The 19,725-nt window shown below is 41.9% G+C and overlaps 1 protein-coding gene across 8 annotated transcripts in view; it reads left to right on the top strand.

The window, feature by feature from the left end:
- The window catches only part of LOC112264669 (tropomyosin alpha-3 chain), a 33,971-nt gene extending 17,177 nt beyond the window's left edge, over nucleotides 1-16,794 (top strand). For 3 of the 8 annotated variants that reach the window (XM_024441426.1, XM_042295513.1, XM_024441429.2), the window contains 3 exons: nucleotides 4,032-4,094; nucleotides 4,876-4,945; nucleotides 15,393-16,794. In XM_024441426.1, coding sequence (XP_024297194.1) covers nucleotides 4,032-4,094; nucleotides 4,876-4,945; nucleotides 15,393-15,475 — 216 coding nt within the window. In that variant the 3' untranslated portion in view covers nucleotides 15,476-16,794. Of the gene's footprint in view, nucleotides 1-2,613; nucleotides 2,690-4,031; nucleotides 4,095-4,875; nucleotides 4,946-5,149; nucleotides 5,233-5,692; nucleotides 6,098-15,392 lie in introns of those variants that run through there. The other 5 variants (XM_024441427.2, XM_024441430.2, XM_024441432.2 and 2 more) reach the window with 4 other exon arrangements.
- Nucleotides 16,795-19,725: the final 2,931 nt, after the last annotated feature.

Below are 19,725 nucleotides of genomic sequence, written 5' to 3'. Positions count from 1 at the left end.
ACTAGGCAAGTCAGTTAAGAACACATTCTTATTTTCAATGATGGCCTAGGAACGGTATTTTAACTGCCTTGTTCAGGGGCAGAATGACGGACCTTTACCTTGAATCCCCTAGCTGACAATCTTGCAACTTTACAGTTAACTAGTACAACACGCTCACCACCTGCCTCTCATTGCACTCCACGAGGAGCCTGCCTGTTATGCGAATGCATTAAGAAGCCATGGTAAGTTGCTAGCTAGCATTGAAATTATCTTGTAAAAAAACAATCAATCATAATCACCTGTTAACTACACATGGTTGATGATATTACTAGTTTATCTAGCGTGTCCTGCGTTGCATATAATCAATGTGGTGCGCATTTGCAGGAAAAGGACTGTCATTGCGCCAACGTGTACCTAACCATAAACATCATTCCTTTCTTAAAATCAATACACAAGTATATATTTTTAAACCTGCATATTTAGTTAATATTGCCTGCTAACATGAATTTCTTTTAACTAGGTAAATTGTGTTCTCTTGCAACAGTCGGGGTATATGCAGCAGTTTGGGCCGCCTGGCTCGTTGCGAACTGTGTGAAGACTATTTCTTCCTAACAAAGACAGCCGACTTCGCCAAACGGATGATTTAACAAAAGCGCATTTGTGAAAAAAGCACAATCGTTGCACCACTGTACCTAACCTTAAACATCAATGCCTTTCTTAAAATCAATACACAAGTAAATATTTTTAAACCTGCATATTTAGCTAAAATAAATAATAATAATTGTTTTGTTTTTCGAAATGATAGTTTCCGGATTCGACCATATTAATGACCTACGGCTCATATTTCTGTCTTATTTTATAATTAAGTCTATGATTTGATAGAGCAGTCTGACTGAGCGATGGTAGGCAGCAGCAGGCTCTTAAGCATTCATTCAAACAGCACTTTCGTGCATTTGCCAGGTCTTCGCAATGCTTCAAGCATTGCGCTGTTTATGACTTCAAGCCTATCAACTCCCGAGATTAGGCTGGTGTAACGATGTGAAATGGCTAGCTAGTTAGCGGGGTGCGCGCTAATAGCTTTTCAAACGTCACTCGCTCTGAGACTTGGAGTAGTTGTTCCCCTTGCTCTGCAAGGGCCGCGGCTTTTGTGGAGCGATGGGTAACGATGCTTCGAGGGTGGCTGCTGTCGACGTGTTCCTGGTTCGAGCCCAGGTAGGGGCGAGGAGAGGGATGGAAGCTATACTGTTACACTGGCAATACTAAAGTGCCTATAAGAACATCCAATAGTCAAAGGTATATGAAATACAAATGGTATAGAGAAATAGTCCTATAAATACTATAACTACAACCTAAAACCTCTTACCTTGGAATACTGACATCTCATGTTAAAAGGAACTACCAGCTTTCATATGTTCTCATATTCTGAGCAAGGAACTTAAACGTTAGCTTTTTTACATGGCACATATTGCCCTTTTACTTTCTTCTCCAAGACTTTGTTTTTGCATTATTTAACCCAAATTGAACACGTTTCATTATTTATTTGAGGCTTAATTTATTTATATTGATGTATTATATTAAGTTAAAATAAGATTTCATTCAGTATTATTGTAATCAACTTTATCTGGTCCTCCAATCGGTATCGGCGTTAAAATCATAATCGGTCGACCTCTACTGTGTATGTGTGTTGAGACTGTGTGTTTATGCTCAACTGAATAGATGTGCTTTAGTGTAACCTACCATTGGTAGAACATCAGGCTTGAGATTTATGGATAGTATTGGAACTATATCTCAATAAGTGGACAGGGAAAGTGTTTCCTGTGTAATGAGAAAGAAGTAATCGGACAAATGGGTGGTCCCCTTTGGATGACTCCAGGACTTGCCAACTTCAGCCTTCTCTTTCCTTACCTTGTCAGTCTCTACCTTGCCTCCCTTTCCCTTCCCTTCTCTTTTCTCAACCTGTTTGCATGAAATCCAGTGTATTAAGTGACATCCTACTGCTCAAGTCTATGGGAGAGTTCAGGTTCATGTTTAGTAGGATTGAAACTGGGTGAAATGGGAGATGCCATCTCGACTCATCCAGTAACACACTTTAGTTTTCTGTTGCAAAACGTTTTGCTAAGGTGTGCCCTACTGAACACAACTCAGAATTTGACTCATGAGAACTCAAGCATGCACTACTCACATTTTTGTTAATGCCCTCATAAGGACATCTCCAGCCTAAAGCATGCCATTCTAATGATCGTGAACATTACTCGTATAGCTCATCTTTCATTAGGGATGTTGCTTAAACTGATTTCCTGTTGTGACATGTGGGCTCACTTTAATATGGAGATATGGTAGTGTCAAGGGTCTGTGACCGCCGTGGTCTGTGGTTAGCCTTGTGCCTTTTCTCTGCCGTTTCTGTCATAAGGCACTCATTCTTCGTGTTCCCTAACTACTGTATCTGTGCCACACCGCCAACTCTATTTCTGTCATCTCTCGCCATCAATTATCTTAAACCATATTGACGATTTTTTTTCACACTGCTGCTCTTTCTTTCCCTCCTTTTTACACTGCTCTGCCCTCGTCACCCTCTGTGCCATCTCTCCTTGTTCTCTTGAAACAAACTCAATGGCCACCTCCCCTCAAATCCAGTAAATGTGCTGAACTGGAGGAGGAGCTGAAAAACGTCACCAATAACCTTAAGTCCCTGGAGGCCCAGGCGGAGAAGGTAGTGTGTGTGTGTGTGTGTGTTGGCATTTTACCTGGTTGTGTGAACCTCAAATTAAACCAGCATGTTACCTGTGTGTGGGCATGTTTTTTTGTGACTATATATCTGAGCAGACGAATTTAGTAAGTAATGTGTTGACAAATGTCTTTGCACATGTTGCAGTTGATAGATAATACTGTATCTGTGTGAGCAGCATTTGAGTGCAGCTGCTGTATTCACCCTACACAAGGTTCTGTATAGACTCTGCCTTGAACAACATTGGCAGTGTGTACTACCTATCCATATACCCCAGGCAGTTACCCTTGGGTTAGTTGGTCTGTGTAGTTAATTGCCCTTTGGCATTTACCTCCATTCTAGGCTTGAATACCCCCTACCCCTTAAAGACATCCATTCTTGTCATCAGTGCCCTTTACAGCCTATGTTTATAATTTCTAGAAAGGTCACACTTGCATGGAGTTAATTTAATCTCCATATTTCTGATTGGACCAAAGGCCTGCATGGACAAACACCCCCATACTAAGTTTAGGGTTTGGTCTAGTATAACATATAGATAAAATGTAATGTTACTCTTATGTCAGAGGCAATGGGGCCATAATGAATTGTTCCTTTTTACCCCCTTTGTAATCGTTATCTTCCAATGACCCAGCAGTGGAATGCAAATGCACACTTCTTCCAGGTCTGTGTTCATTAGGCACCAACCAGAAGAAAATACTGAAACAGGAGACTACTGGGACTTGTTTTTGGTTGCAAAACCTTTGAAGGTTTTCCATTGTGTGACTTAATGAACACAACCCAGGTTTATGATTGTTCCCTCTACAATCTTGCATATGCAAGTCCAGGTGTGCTCAGAGCAGATGCACTGTAAACATCCCTACTAGTAAAGCTGTTTCGGTGGAATAAAGGTTAAATAAGTGGTATTCTACTTCTATCTTTTATGGACTGTAGTGTTCTGGTATTCCTCCGTTATGTTTTACCGGTGGCCTGTCCAATGGGGAAAAATATTCAGAACTTTGGCAAAATAAATGTTTTGCATGGAAATGCTTCAATTTAATGTATTACGCAGATTTTTTTTTGCCTAATCCACTTTATTTCGGTACATTTCTTTTTGCTATCAGTGATTGGGCAATCGAGACACTGCAGTCCAACTGGGAATTGCAATCACAGCAAGCAAGTCACATGGGTTGTCATTGATATTTGTCTAATTATTTAACTAAATTGCATGTTAAGAATCCTATTGCAGCATCGATAAACTGGTCTTTGACATGAGATTGGGGTGATGTGTTTTTGTGAGTCTGTGTGCTCTACATGCACTTTAAACTGACAATCCTATCTTCTATTACAGTACTCCCAGAAGGAGGACAAGTATGAGGAAGAGATTAAGATCCTGACTGACAAGCTCAAAGAGGTAAGTGGATAACCTGTAGAGCAGGTATCATCACTAGATTCACACGCGGGCTGATATTATTATGCTAATTGTTTTTTAGGTGAATGGTCAGGGGGCCGGACATGTTACAAATTTGTAGACTGCAAATTGACTGCAAAGAAGCCCAAACGGATATAAATCCTGACTAAAACAATAATTTCGATCCTTGCTTACGTTTGTATACGATCACATACTGTATATCTATACGTGGGAATAGTTTGGAACATATTTCAAAAACAGAAATGGCTTGGCACTGATTTGCTAGGGTTTTTAGTCTTATGTCCAGCATTAAAATAAAATCTTGGCCCTCGGGTCACCAGTTGGGGGAACTCTGACGTAGAGAATGGGGAAAAAAGCCTCAATTTGGTAGATATAATTGCACATGGTTGACACTCTCTCAAGCGAAATTCAGGGAAGTCTATCTAAGTTCATGCGTTGTCTATGACGTCCCCTTATAGTATCTAGTTTGGCGTTTCGGGGCGATGAATAGGGGGGGGAATATTTATGTTCAATTCCTCAAGGAGATTTCTTTGATACTAGTTAATGGCTCGTAGTGGGTGGGTATATTTTTGTTTCTGATCTGTTATTTGTCTGGCTGTCTCATTTTGTAGTTTGTCTTGTGCATTGCATTTGTTTGGTCCACTTTTTTTTCCTTCAGAAAGTGATAGTAGTTTTGGTTCGGTTGCTTTTGTAGTCCCAAATTAACTTTTAGTCTAGGTTGTCTAGTATCTTGATTGAATGCTTTGTTTTTGACTTCTCTTAGGCTGAGACTCGTGCTGAGTTTGCTGAGAGGTCTGTGGCCAAGCTGGAAAAGACCATCGATGATCTGGAAGGTAGGATCCAGCCACTTTGCCTTAAAACTCCTGTATTTCCCACTGCACTGTCTACAGGAGAAGTCCTGTTCTGGCTTAATCATGCTATTAGCATACATCACTTTCTCTTTGGCTGCTATTTCTTTCCCTCTCCTTTCTTCATACACAGCTTCCTATTCTTAAAAAAAAAAATGTATCCCTTCACTCTTTGACCTCTCTGAACAGATGAGCTATACGCACAGAAACTGAAGTACAAGGCCATTAGTGAGGAGTTGGACCACGCCCTCAATGACATGACTTCCATGTAAATACAGGCCTACTGTGTGTGTGTGGTTGTCGTGCAGGGACTGGGGGGTTGACTGCAACCCTAATATTCCCCTAACACTGCACGGAAGTCAGGTGTCCAGGAAAAACACCTGGCTCTAACACGTCACCTAACATTGCATATCATTTGTTCAAATTTTTAAAGCACTGTCAGACCGTGACAAACTACATCATGCAAAAAGCAAAGCTTGATTAATGCTACAAAACCTGTCAACCAGGACTATTTATACTAACATTTATTTTTGTGATAACAGTGTGGTGTGACATTAAAGGGTGGTTCATGAAGTCTAATAGCCGAATAACTGAATGCTTGCAATTTTGCGCATCAACAATACACTAAACGTCCACAAGAATAGAGTCTGTGATACCCAATGGTTACTAATCGTAACAATGTAATGATTTTCAGAATCTGTAGTCACGGTTTCTCAACCCCTCTGTTTTCAGATAACGGGAAGCTCTCACATTGTGGTTTCAAGAATGTTGTCTCAGTCCTCCTGAACATCCATCTCGGGTGTGCAGTTCTCGCTCTCCCTCTTCTGTCAATATTCACTCATTCTTACGTTGTTAAATCTGTTCCCTTTTTGTGCTTTTCACTCGATTGTCCTGTTTCTTTTGCCCCACTTACTCTCTCATTACTCTTTGTGACCCTCCTCTATCCCTCCTTCCATCCCCTCACCTCTTTCCCCCTCCTTTTGGGCAACAGTCATTGTTGTATCTTTGGGTCACTGTATACACTGTACTTGCTGTATTGCTATTTCCTCTTTTCCTTCACACTGTTCTTTACTTTGTCTACACTCTGTACATGTGATTCTCCTATAAAAATGTAACATCGGGAGGAGGAATAACCTGTCCACGACTACTTTCTTTATTTTCTTTTGGTCTGATCTGTCTAGGGTAGCTTCAGTGACAACAAACACAATTATTTCTGGTTCTCTTACCATGTGCACATTGTTTTTCCACAAAGTTTTGTTAGAAATTGTACATTTTATTTGATTTAATGAGCAGAGGTGATGGCGCCTCCGCGTTTGGGTTTAGCATCATGCTAGCACTAGAATTAAGAACATACTTTAAGGGAAAAGCAGAAGACTTCATTAAACATGTGCCATCTGTATTTTGGTCATTTACTCATCTAGTGCCACTCGCAACAAGTTCATTCAAACAAGAGGTCAAGTAATGGATAGGTTTTGTTCACTTGTACAACGAGATGTGTCACAAGGGTGCAATTTACAATACAGAGCTGATTAGCAGTGCAGCTTCTGAGATATGAATGTGATTAAATAGCCATTAAAGTAATTTCAATGTTAATATCTTCCCCTTTTAGTGTCTGTTTTAGAGCCCCCCCATCCATTTTTCTGAATTTTCATTGTTTGACACAAGACTGCAAAAACACCAGGAAGTCAGCTGCAAGTGATTTTTAATTTTGGAAATCTGTTCCCAAGTATTCCCATAGACGTAATCATATGCAACAAATGTATATTTCATTGGATTTTTATAGCACTTTTCTACCAACTGAGGTACTTTACATAGTAGGGGGAAATGTGTTGCATGGCAGCTTGTGTGTTGAGCACAAAAATGGTTATCAGGTGGAGAGGTGAGGCGTGATATATGCCAATTAGGAATGAGGGGGATGATTAGGTGGTCATGATGGAATGTGGCCAGGTTGGCAATGTAGTCGTGACACCGGGGTGAACACACTACTCTTGAAATGGGATAGGATTAAACATTTTTTTGAATGTCCCCTCCAAAAGACAGCACCCTATGCAGGACAAGGTTCTCAAATATAATCAAGGTTTGAAATTATTGTTTTAGTTACATTACAACCCTTTTTCAGGACCCTGTCTTTCAAAGATAATTTGTAAAAACCCAAATAACTTGCTAGATCTTCAATGTAAAAGGTTTAAACACTGCCCATGCTTGTTCAATGAAACATAAACAGTTAATGAACATGCACCTGTGGAATGGTTGTTAAGACACTAACCGCTTACAGACGGTAGGCAATTAAGGTCACAGTTAGGAAAACAGGACACTAAAGAGGCCTTTCTACTGACTCTGAAAAACACCAAAAGAAATATGCCCAGGGTCCCTGTTCATCTGCGTGAATGTGCCATAGGCATGCTGCAAGGAGGCATGAGGACTGCAGATGTGACCAGGGCAATAAATTGCAATGTCCGTACTGTGAGATGCCTAAGACGGCAATACAGGGAGACAGCACGGACAGCTGATCGTCCTCGCAGTGGCAGACCACGTGTAACATCTGCACAGATCAGTATATCCGAACATCACACCTGCGGGACAGGTACAGGATGGCAACAACTGCCCGAGTTACACCAGGAACGCACAATCCCTCCAGTGCTCAGACTGTCTGCAATAGGCTGGACTGAGGGCTTGTAGGCCTGTTGTGAGACAGGTCCTCACTAGACATCCCCGGCAACAACGTTTCCTATGTGCACAAACCCACCGTCGCTAGGACTGGCAAAAAGTGCTCTTCACTGACGAGTTGCGGTTTTGTCTCACCATCATCGGACTGAGCGTTACACCGAGGCCTGTACTCTGGAGCGAGATCGATTTGGAGGTGGAGGGTCTGTCATGGTCTATGGCGATGTGTCACAGTATCATCGGACTGAGCTTGTTGTCATTGCAGGCAATCTCAACGCTGTGTGTTACAGGGAAGATATCCTCTTACCTCATGTGGTACCCTTCCTGCAGGCTTATCCTGACATGACCCTGCAGCATGACAATGCCACTAGCCATACTGATCATTCTGTGCGTGATTTCCTGCAAGACAGGAATGTCAGTGTTCTGCCATGGCCAGTGACGTGCCTGGATCTCAATCCCATCGAGCACATCTGGGACCTGTTTGATCGGAGGTTGAGGTCTAGGGCCAATTTCCCCCACCAGAAATGTCCGGGAACTTGCAGGTACCATGGTGGAAGAGTGGGAACAGCCAATCAATTTAAAAAATGGCCTGCAACTAAATCTAGTTGATGATCCCTGTTTTATTGGCGTGCATGTGTGGTTGCTGGTGTTGCCAAAGCAAAATCAGTTGCTTGTCATGCTAACTAATTAGCATAAGAGCACATTTCATCAAATATGGTCTGGTTTTATATTAAAACAGGAGTCCCTAGAACTTGTTTGCTAACCAACCCAATTAGTTTAAATAAGTACACTTTTAAAGACTGATAAAAGATCCAACTTTAAAAAACCAGTCCTTGACAAGCTAACAGTCAACTGACAGATTGTCTAACTTGTTTTTAGACATATTAACCAAATAGCTAGCACCTTATCCACATTACCCCCACTCCCCCAGAGGAAGTTGCAGCCACTTTCAATTTAATTTTCTATCCTAGAGAGGACATGCAGATTTAGGTTCCTCCTCTGAAGAATAACGAAGGCTACTTGTGTTACGTTAATATTTTAGTTCAGTGTAGATAAGGTCTGCATGTTAGGGCTCTGACAGCTGCCAGTGTAGCTAGCTATTTGTTAGTAATCAACTCCACATGGAAATTCCCACACCAATTTGTGAATATGTACAGTTGAAGTCGGAAGTTTACGTACACTTAGGTTGGAGTCATTCAAATGTGTTTTTTAACCACGCCCCACACTTCTTGTTAAACTATAGTTTTGGCAAGTTGGTTAGGACATCTACTTTGTGCATGACACGTCATTTTCCAACAATTGTTTAGACAGATTATTTCACAATTCCAGTGGGTGAGTTTACATACACAAAAGTTGACTGCATTTTTAAACTGATCAAACTCCCAGAGAACGATGTCATGGCTTTAGAAGCTTCTGATAGGCTAATTGACATTTGAGTCAATTGGTGCTGTACCTGTGGATGTATTTCAAGGTCTACCTTCAAACTCGGAGCATCTTTGGGAAAATCAGCCAATACGTCAAAACATGTAGACCTCCACAGGTCTGGTTCATCCTTGGGAACAATTTCCAAACGCCTGAAGGTAGCACGTTCATCTGTACAAACAATAGTACGCAAGTATAAACACCATGGGACCACGCAGCCGTCATACCGCTCAGTAAGGAGACTCATTCTGTCTCCTGGAGATGAACGTACTTTGGTGCGAGAAGTGCAGATCAATCCCAGAACAACAGCAAAGGACCTTGTGAAGATGCTGGAGGAAACTAGTACAACAGTATCTATATCCACAGTAAAACGAGTCCTATATTGACACAACCTGAAATGCCGTTCAGCAAGGAAGAAGCCACTGCTCCAAAACCGCCATTAAAAAAGCCAGACTACGCTCTGCAACTGCACATGGGGACAAACATTGTACTTTTTGGAGGAATGTCCTCTGGTCTGATGAAACAAACTGTTTGGTCATAATGACCATTATGTTTGGAGGAAGAAGGGGAGGATTGCAAACCGAAGAACACCATCCCAACTGTGAAGCACGGTGGCAGCATGTTGTGGGGGTGCTTTGCTGCAGGAGGGACTAGTGCACTTCACGAAAGAGATGGCATCATGAGGGAGGAAAATTTTGAAGATGTATTGAAGCAACATCTTAGGCTTGGTCGCAAATCGGTCTTCCAAATGGACAATGACCCCAAGCATACTTCCAATGTTGTGGCAGAATGGCTTATGGATGACAACAGCCAAGGTATTGGAGATGGCCATCACAAAGCCCTGGCCTCAATCCTATAACATTTGTGGGCAGAACTGAAAAAGTGTTTGCGCAAGGAGGCTGATAAATGTGACTCAGTTCAGTTACATCAGCTCTGTCAGGAGGAATGGGACAAAATTCACCCAACTTATTGTGGGAAGGTTGTGGAAGGCTACAAAAAACATTTCACCCAAGGTAAACAATTTAAAGGCAATGCTACCAAATGTTAATTGAGTGCATGTAAACTTCTGACCCACTGGGAATGTAAATGAGAGAAATAAAAGCTGAAATAAATCATTCTCTCTACTATTATTCTGACATTTCATTTTTAAAATAGTGGTGAGCCTAACTGGCCTAAAACAGGGAATTTTTACTATGATTAAATGTGAGGAATTATGATAAACTGAGTTTACATGCACCTTAGCCAAAAGCATTTAAACTTCGACTGTACATGCATTTGTTTCTGAGTTATAGTTCATGTAAAGCAATCAGTCAATTGAAATACATTCAATAGGCCCTAATCTATAGATTTCACATGACTGGGAATACATGTGTACAGATCCTTGCGACATGGGCTGTGCATTATGCTGAAACGTGAGGTGATGGAGGCAGATGAATGGCACGAAAATGGGCCTCAGGATCTCGTCAAGGTATCTCAGTGCATTCAAATTGTCATTGATAAAATACCATTGTTTTCGTTGTTCGTAGCTTATGCTTGGCCATACCATAACCCCACCACCACCATGGGGCACTCTGTTCACAATGTTGACTTCAGCAAACTGCTCACCCACACGATGCCATACATGCTGTCTACCATCTGTGACGAGCACACTTCTACAGTGGCCATCGACGGTGAGCATTTTCCCACTGAAGTCGGCTTTGATGCCGAACTGCAGTCAGGACACGACCCTGGTGAGGACGACGAGCAGGCAGATGAGCTTTCCTGAGACCTGTTTCTGACAGTTTGTGCAGAAGTTCTTCGGTTGTGCAGAAGTTCTTTGGTTGTGCAAACTGTTACATCAGCTGTCCGGGTGGCTGGTCTCAGACGATCCCACATGTGAAGAAGCCGGCTGTGGAGGTCCTGGGCTGCAGTTGTAAGGCCGGTTGGGCGTACTAACAAATTCTCTAAAACGGCGTTTGCTCATGGTAGAGAAATTAACATTCCATTCTCGGGCATCCGCTCTGGTAGACATTCCTACAGTCAGCATGCTAATTGCACACTCTCCCAAAACTGCACATTTTAGTGGCCTCTTATTCTCCCCAGAACCTATTTGATGGTCATGCTGTTTAATCAGCTTCTTGATGTGCCACATCTGTAATGGAGTATTTTGGCAAAGGAGAAATGCTCACTAACAGGGATCTAAATAAATTTGTGTGCACAATTTGAAGCTTTTTGTGTGTATGTAACATTTCTGGGATCTTTTATTTTGTGACCAACACTTTTACGTGTAGTTTTTTTCTGTGTAGCTAGCTAATTATTATTATTTTTTTACTACATATTTGAAAGATTAGCCCGCTAGCTCTGGCTGGTTGTGGAGCTGGATTTATGTTTAAGGGGAGGGGGGGTCGTCAGTCAATCAAAAGTAAGTTAGTATCTGGTGTGGCCACCAGCTGCATTAAGTACTGCAGTGCATCTCCTCCTCATGGACTGCACCAGACTTGCCTGTTCTTGCTGTGAGATGTTACCCCACTCTTCCACCATGGTACCTGCAAGTTCCCAGACATTTCTGGGGGGGAATGGCCCTAGGCCTCATCCTCCGATCCAACAGGTCCCAGATGTGCTCAATGGTATTGAGATCCGGGCTCTTCGGTGCCCATGGCAGAACACTGATATTCCTGTCTTGCAGGAAATCATGCACACAATGTTCACTATGGCTGTTGACAATGTCATGCTGCAGTGTCATGTCAGGATGAGCCTGCAGGAAGGGTACCACATGAGGTAGGAGGATGTCTTCAACAAGCTCAGTCCAATGATGCTGTGAGACACCGCCCCAGACTGACGGACCCTCCGCCTCCAAATTGATCCCGCTCCAGAGTACAGGCCTCGGTGTAACGCTCATCCCATCTACGATGAACGCGAATCCGACCATCACCCCTGGTGAGACAAAACGTGACTCGTCAGTAGAGCGCAATTTTTTTGCCAGTCCTGTCTAGTCCACCTATCTTGGTGTTTTTCAGTCAGTAAAAAGGCCTCTAGTGTCCTAAGTTTTAATAACTGTGACCTTCATTGCCTACCATCTGTAAGCTATTAGTGTCGGATAGTGACCACTTAATGTAATAGGCCTTGTCTCAGTCCCTAGTGCAGTTTTCCAATCTTGGTCCTGGGGACCCCAAGTGGTGCATGTTTTGGTTGTCTTAGCACTACACGGCTGAATCAGCTTGATGCAGTGTTAATTTCTATCCACAAAATTGGTGACATATTTGTCAAACCTATTTTTCACTGGCAATTGGCTAGACTAGAACTGTCTAAATAGACCCAGAATCCTTTCATTTCAGTTGACTAAAATGATACAAGACAAAATCGAAGTGGGCTGGATTGAGAGTTTTTCAAACAATATTGCACAGCTGCGCAGCGCAATTCTGTTCAGCAGTGGGAAGGAGGAGTCATACACATTGTGCAGGCTACTCTCTTGCTTCACTTTAGCTAACCAGTCACAGCTAGCCTTCTAGTTAGTGATCATTTGCCTGTTTATTTAACACTGCTTTACAAAATGTAAAAACAATGGCTCCATTGAGTTTAGTAGTAAGTCTGTTTCTCTCCCTTGAATAGGCTGTAGGAAAGTAGGTATTTTTAAATTGTCTTCAACCTGCCCACTTTTCCCACCTCATTTCCATTATTCAACATGCCAGAGAAGCATGTTTGTTCTACATAGCATATTTCTATCTGAACGTTCTGTCCTGCTGAACGCAGCCCAGGGCGTTAGCTATAGCCAGCTAATCTCACTGAAAAAGGTGTAGTCAAATGTTTAGCTGTTCGGTCCGCAAGTAGCCTAGTTCTAGAGCAGCCCGCGATATTCTTTTTATGAAAGTAATATGTTGTCTGCACAATTGAAAGAACAACATCGCCAGTATTATGGGTCATGTCTATCGAAATAGAAAAGGAAAAAATAGGGACTTGGCTACGGAACCTGTGTATGTTGGTGCTCTTCAATTTTTATCTGTTCAAGAACGTTTTTCAACAGAACGTAGCCCTGGTAACATGACCAGTAGCCTATATGGAAACATTACGTTGGCACTGAAAGGACAAGGGATAGCTAACAATTTGACTTAATTCATCTTGCCGGTAGCTATAGGCCAGGGCTCTCAACCCTGTTCCTGGAGAGCGACACTCTTGTAGGTTTCACTCCAACTCAAGTTGTAACTAACCTTATTCAGCTTATCGACCAGCTAAATCAGGTGCACTAGATAGCGTACAGGACGGTTGCTCTCCAGGAACAGGGTTGGAGAGTCCTATCGGCTGACTGGGTAAATAACTTAACTTAATCAACTAATCAAGCTAGTTATTTAAATAATCTGTGTAGTGCTAGGGCAAGAAACCAAACGTGCACCCCTTGAGGTCCAAAGAACAGTTTTGGAAACGCTGCCCTAGTGGCTTACTTAGTAAGTCTGCCCTCCTATGGCCATCTTTTAATCTTCCTACTACTCCATCCTCAGGTAAATATGACCTTTTCTGCACTCTTTGCTTATTTGGTACTTCATTTAGTAGTATTCATTCTGTTTACCATGCTCCACTATGCCATCTCACACCCACTCGGCTATCTACACTTTATAGCAGTGTTGCTCAAGTTGTATCCTGTGGACCTAGTGTGAATGCTGTGTTTTTGAGACTTCTTACATGCTGACCACACCACTTGCGTTGTGTGCGCATGCGTTGAATAACATGCGTGTGTGTACATTTATTTTGCAATCATTGCACCCACACTGCTTGCTCGCGCCAACGAGCGTCTGTGTTGCCAGGTGCTAAAATAGAAGTTGTTTCTATTTTTGGCACAGAATGCGCTGCAAGTCCTGCCTCTCCCATCTCATTGGGTTATAGAAGCAGACACCCACGTGCCATCTCCTCATTGGTTTTACCCACGTGGGTGATTGAAACACGAACTGAGGTCGGTCGTCCTCATGGTAATACTATTAGATGCCAATTGCCATATAAAGTCCAAAGATGAAGCCTGAAAAGAAGAGGACTAGAAATGATTCTGTTGACCGGGTTGTGTGGATTAATTGTCGGAGTAGAGAACCTAAAATAACTCAACGTTTATATCCCAGGACAAATTAGCTAGCAACTGCAAGCTACCTAGCTAAATTGGCATAAATATTTCATGCTTTTTGACCGGTCCCCAAATTAATATAATTGGTTGAGTTTGTTTTGGTATTTCAACCTGCCTGTCATGATCACATTTGATGTGGGGGGACAAAATCAATTTGCGAGCGACCGGTTTGGGTATGGTGTTAGGCTGTGTTTACACAGGCAGCCCAAATTCTGATCTTTTTAGAACTAATTGGTATTTTTCATATCAACTTTGAAAAATATTTGATGTGTAAAGATGCGATTGGTCAAAATGCCAATTAGTGGAAAAAATATCAGTTGGGCTGTCTGAATAGACTAAGGCTGCGTTTATTCAATCTGCTTGGTACATGAAATCAAGTTAAGTCACTGAATAGGGTTGCAAAGCTACTGGTAATTTACCAAAGTTAGTTATCTAAATTTAAATTTGCCAATGATTACAATCTGGTAATTTTGGAAGTATATGCTTTTAGTCAAGCATACTAAAAAATTACTATTTTTATATAGTGTTCCTTTTATCTGTCTGTCCATTTTAGTTTCTTGTGAATAGACCATATGGTTCAAGATAATGGCCTAATTAATCAAATGTAATTTCAATTAACTCTGCAACTTTTCAAACTATAAAAAAGTTAACTGACAGCAGTTTGGCATCAACATTTACAACATGCTGAAACACTCATATTAAACACCAACGGTATTCACTTAGTAGATGGTTTAAATTTAGGATAATGTTGTACAGCTTCATTCTGTTTTGTATTTAAATTGTTTTTTTTTAAATGTGAAAAGGCCAGAGGCCCAGAGAATTTGACAACTGTGATAATCTGAAGTACTCAAAGGCAACTAAATATTATTCTGATAACTCCCCCCCAAAAAGTCAGGAAAGTTACCAATTTACTGGTTAACTATGAACGTTTCCAGTAATGTAGCCTTCCTTTGCAACCCTACCACTGAAGATTTCCCATTTTTAGACATGTCCAGTTATATTGTTTTAGTGTAAAACTACTCAAAACCTCAGTCATATTGGGCTATGTAATAACCGCATAATCACAATAAGAACCCATCAGGACGGTTAGAAAACTGGCTTAATTATTGGGGATAAAGCCAGTTATAAGCTCTCAACGGCTGATTATGGCAGTGTTCTTTAGCCCTTAAAGTGGAACCTAGGGATGTTTGGCATGTTCCCCTGTGAATCCAGATGCAGTGTAAATATGAACCTCTCCCTTTCTCTCTCTCTCCCCCTCTCCAGAGAGACTGGCCAATGCCAAGGAGGAGAATCTCAAGATCCATGCCACCCTGGACCAGACTTTGCAGGACCTCAACAGCTTCTAAGAACCCCCAGATGGACTCTCCCAAAAACCACCTTCTTCCACTTATCCCTCTGCCGACCTTTGCTTTCCGCCTCTCTCTCATTCCTCCTCGCTCTGCTGTAGTGGAGGGTAGGAAAAATCCCCACTGGAGGGTGCCAAAACCACTATTTACAATGATACCTTTATTCTCAACAGCATTGATTGTTCTTGTTAAACTTTAGGTTTTCAATGTGACATCTTGCGGAAGCTCTTGCCTTTATCCATTGGAATGGTGTTTAATAGGGGAACTCTGTTGTACTTGTGTGGTCGATTATTCTAACTTCTCCTTGTTGGAATGGGGCTAGCATGACTGCCTTTAAGGATGTATTGCCAAGTTAACAAGAACATGGTTAGGCCACTCATCCATTATAGCCCATTAGAAAAGGGGGGGAACGGGGCACTTTTTTTTTTTAACCAGCCATTTACTACATGCGATTATTTACTCCTGTCCTGCTGTTGTATACTCTGGCCTGGCTCTATTGTTCGCTAGCACCTTCCCCTAACACCTAATCCCTGAATGTTCACAGATCTGAAAGTGGTAACTAAGATGGAGTAAATGCCACTTGGCCTATCAGAGGGATGGCCATTTCCACATTGCTTAGGCCTATGCAGTCCTTTCTGACTAGTTAACACCAAAAAGGGTTAGTGGCTAGGGTACAGAATGTAACTGGCTTTCTGTACTCTTATATATCCCTCCTTTTTGCCTACTTTACACCAATACGGTTTGGGACCAAAACCACACTGGGTGGTGTTTTTCCTATTCCTTAGGTATTTGTTTGTGTGCCTGATTATTTTGTTTTATCCCACTTAAACAATAGCCACTATCACAAGACAATGCTGCACTTGTATGACACTAATTATTTGGCTGCGTTTACATGGGCAGCCCAATTCTGTTTTTTCCACTATTTGGTCTTTTGACCAATCATAACAGATCTTTTCATATTAGCTCTTTTTCCAAGCTGATCTGATTTGGTCAAAATACAAATTAGTGTGAAAAATATTAGGTTTGGGCTGCCTGTATCAACAGCCTTTTTAGTTTGACAGGTTTACGGTGAAGTTCTTGGGTTAACAAAAATCAATGGCTATCACCTTGCCAGTACCATGCCAATTATAGAAAATGGGTGGGGGATCTGATTAGTGTGATGCAAAACCTATACAATTTTAGTAGGGGATTAAACTAAAACACCAAATTAACTCAATGTTTTAACTGGAAACTCACTGTGTAACCACTTTGTTTGTCTTGTTCCATTGTAATGACTTTTGATGTTGAATAAAGACCATGATTTTTACTGCCATACTAAACTATCGTCTATCTATAAGTTTCTCCTCTAGAGTACAATTCATTGCTGTGTAGACTTCTTGATTGAATTGACCCATCCCTGGCTTGAGTGCCAGCCATCTTTTGATTTGTTAGACAATTTAATAAAAAAACTCATACCAAGAGATGCATGCATACATACAAAACAATTAACACAAGTACAATGTATTTCATGTTACACATAACTAATCACTATCATACAGTAATGTTAAGCTAACTTAGAGGAATAGTCATCTTCATTGATCATTTTCAAAAACTTTAATGGTTTTAGCCGGTCTTGCTGTGCTACATGTCTTTATCCTGTATATCATGTTGGTTTTCAGCCATTGTGAATTAAATATGTTGACTGACATTATGTTCAGACCTTACTATTGAGTTGTGAGGAATTGTATGAATGTCTGTTTTATTGTTATGTGCCATGTTTTGGTAACACTACCTGTATGTGTCCACTCAGTTGCTCATGTTGAGGGTGTGCCTTGTTTGTGTGGGAACTCTTCTTCCTGGATCTGAATGTTTCTTCCATTGCTGGAACGAAGCAGAAATCCAAAGAGCACGTTGTCAGTTTTCAAAGGAAGCCTCAGCTGGCATCGCCTCTATAGGCATGGCAGCTTATGATTGGCACGCATCACTACAACGACGGTGCAGAAGTCTTCCTTCTTAATGACATACCAGTCGGTGCGATACAATGGCTGGGCATCAATTGGGGCCAGAACCGAAGGACATCAGTCAAAATGACTGGTCCTAGGCACTTTACCCTGAATCCTAACTTGAGATCGTAGGTGCATATGTACAGTACCAGTCAAAAGTTTGGACACACCTCGTTCAAGGGTTGTTCTTTTTCTCCATTGTAGAATGATAAAGACATCACAACTATGAAATAATGCATGGAATCCGGTAGTAACCAAAAGTGTTAATATTTTAAAACCTTTGCTTTTATGATAGCTTTACACACTTGGCATTTTCTCAACCAGCTTCACCTGAAATGCTATTCCAATAGTCTTGAAGGTGTTCTCACATATGCTGAGCACTTGTTGGCAGCTTTTCCTTTTCGAGGTCCAACTCATCCCAGACCATCTCAATTGGGTAGAGGTCGGTGCTTGTGGAGGCCAGGTCATCTGAAACGGCACTCCATCACTCTCCTTGGTCAAATAGGCCGTACACAGCTTGGAGGTGTGTTTTGGGTCATTGTCCTGTTGAAAAACAAATGATAGTCCCACTAAGCGCAAACCAGATAGGATGATGTATCGCTGAAGAATGCTGTGATAGCCATGCTGGTTAAGTGTGCCTTGAATTCTAAATAAATCACTGACAGTGTCACCAGCAAAGCACCATCACACCACCTCGATGCTTCACTCTGCGTTTCACAAAGACACAGCGATTGGAACCAAGAATCTCAAATTTGGACTCATCAGACCAAAGGACAGATGTCCGCCGGTCTAATGTCCATTGTGTGACATTCGCAGATTACAAGAAGAACACCAGCCCCGTCGCAGACGTCTTGCTCACAGACAAATTCAACTTCTTTGAGGACAATGCAGTGCTACCGACATGGCCCGCTACCAAATGCTGTGGGATCTCCTCCGTGGCCGACGTGAGTAAAACATTTAAACATGTTAACCCTCGCAGGGCTGCCGGCCCTTATTTTTTAAGGTAACTGAACTAAATGACTATCGCCCCGTACCACTCATTTTTGTTATCATGAAGTGCTTTAAAAGACTAGTCAAGGATCATATCACCTCCACCCTACCTGTTAACCTTGACCCACACCAATTTGCTTGCCAACACACTGCCCTATCCCATCTGGACAAAAGGGAATACCTATGTAAGAATGCTGTTCATTGACTACAGCTCAGCATTCAACACCATAGTACCCTCCAAACTCATTAAGCTTGAGACCCTGGGTCTCGACCCTGACCTGTGCAACTGGGTCTTGGACTTCCTGACGGGCCGCCCCCAGGTGGTGAAGGTAGGAAACACCCACAAGTGTGCGTTCTCAGACCTCTCCTGTACTCCGTACATCCCATGACTGTGTGGCCATGCACGCCTCCAACTCAATCATCAAGTTTGCAGAAGACACTACAGTGGTAGGCTTGATTACCAACGACGACGAGACTACAGGCAGGAGGTGAGGGCCCTCAAGAAAATAAAAGAGATGATTGTGGTCTAAAGGAAACAGCAAAGGGAGTACCCCCCCATCCACATCGACGGGACAGCAGTGGAGAAGGTGGAAAGTTTTATGTTCCTCGGTGTACATACAGATGAAGTCAGAAGTTTACATACAATTAGGTTGGAGTCATTAACTTGTTTTTCAACCACTCCACAAATTTCTTCTCAACATGCAATCATTTGGCAAGTCAGTTAGGACATCTATTTTGTGCATGACACAAGTCATTTTTCCAACAATTGTTTACAGACAGATTATTTCACTTATAATTCACTGTATCACAATTTCAGTGGGTCAGAAGTTTACATACACTAAGTTGACTGTGGAAAATGGAAAATTACAGAAAATTACGTCATGCTTTAGAAGCTGCTGATTGACTCAAATTATGTCAATTAGCCTATGGGAGGTGTACCTGTGGATGTATTTCAAGGCCTACCTTCAAACTCAGTGCCTCTTTGCTTGACATGGGAAAATCTAAATAAATCAGCCAAGACCTCAGAAAAAAAACTGTAGACCTCCACAAGTCTGGTTCACCCTTGGGAGAAATTTCCAAATGCCTGAAGGTACCACGTTCATCTGTACAAACAATAATACGCAAGTATAAACCAGAGGTGTGGGCTCGAGTCACATGACTTGGACTCGAGTCAATAATATGACTTGCAACTCGACTTTGACTTTAACACCAATGACTCGTGACTTAACTTGGACTTGAGCCTTTTGACTCGACCTGACTTGATACCCTCCCCAAGCC

Source organism: Oncorhynchus tshawytscha, linkage group LG13 (genome assembly GCF_018296145.1).
Source record: "Oncorhynchus tshawytscha isolate Ot180627B linkage group LG13, Otsh_v2.0, whole genome shotgun sequence".
NCBI classification, from domain to species: domain Eukaryota; kingdom Metazoa; phylum Chordata; class Actinopteri; order Salmoniformes; family Salmonidae; genus Oncorhynchus; species Oncorhynchus tshawytscha.
Note: the sequence above shows the minus strand (reverse complement) of the source record. Positions and strands in the feature narration are given on the sequence as shown.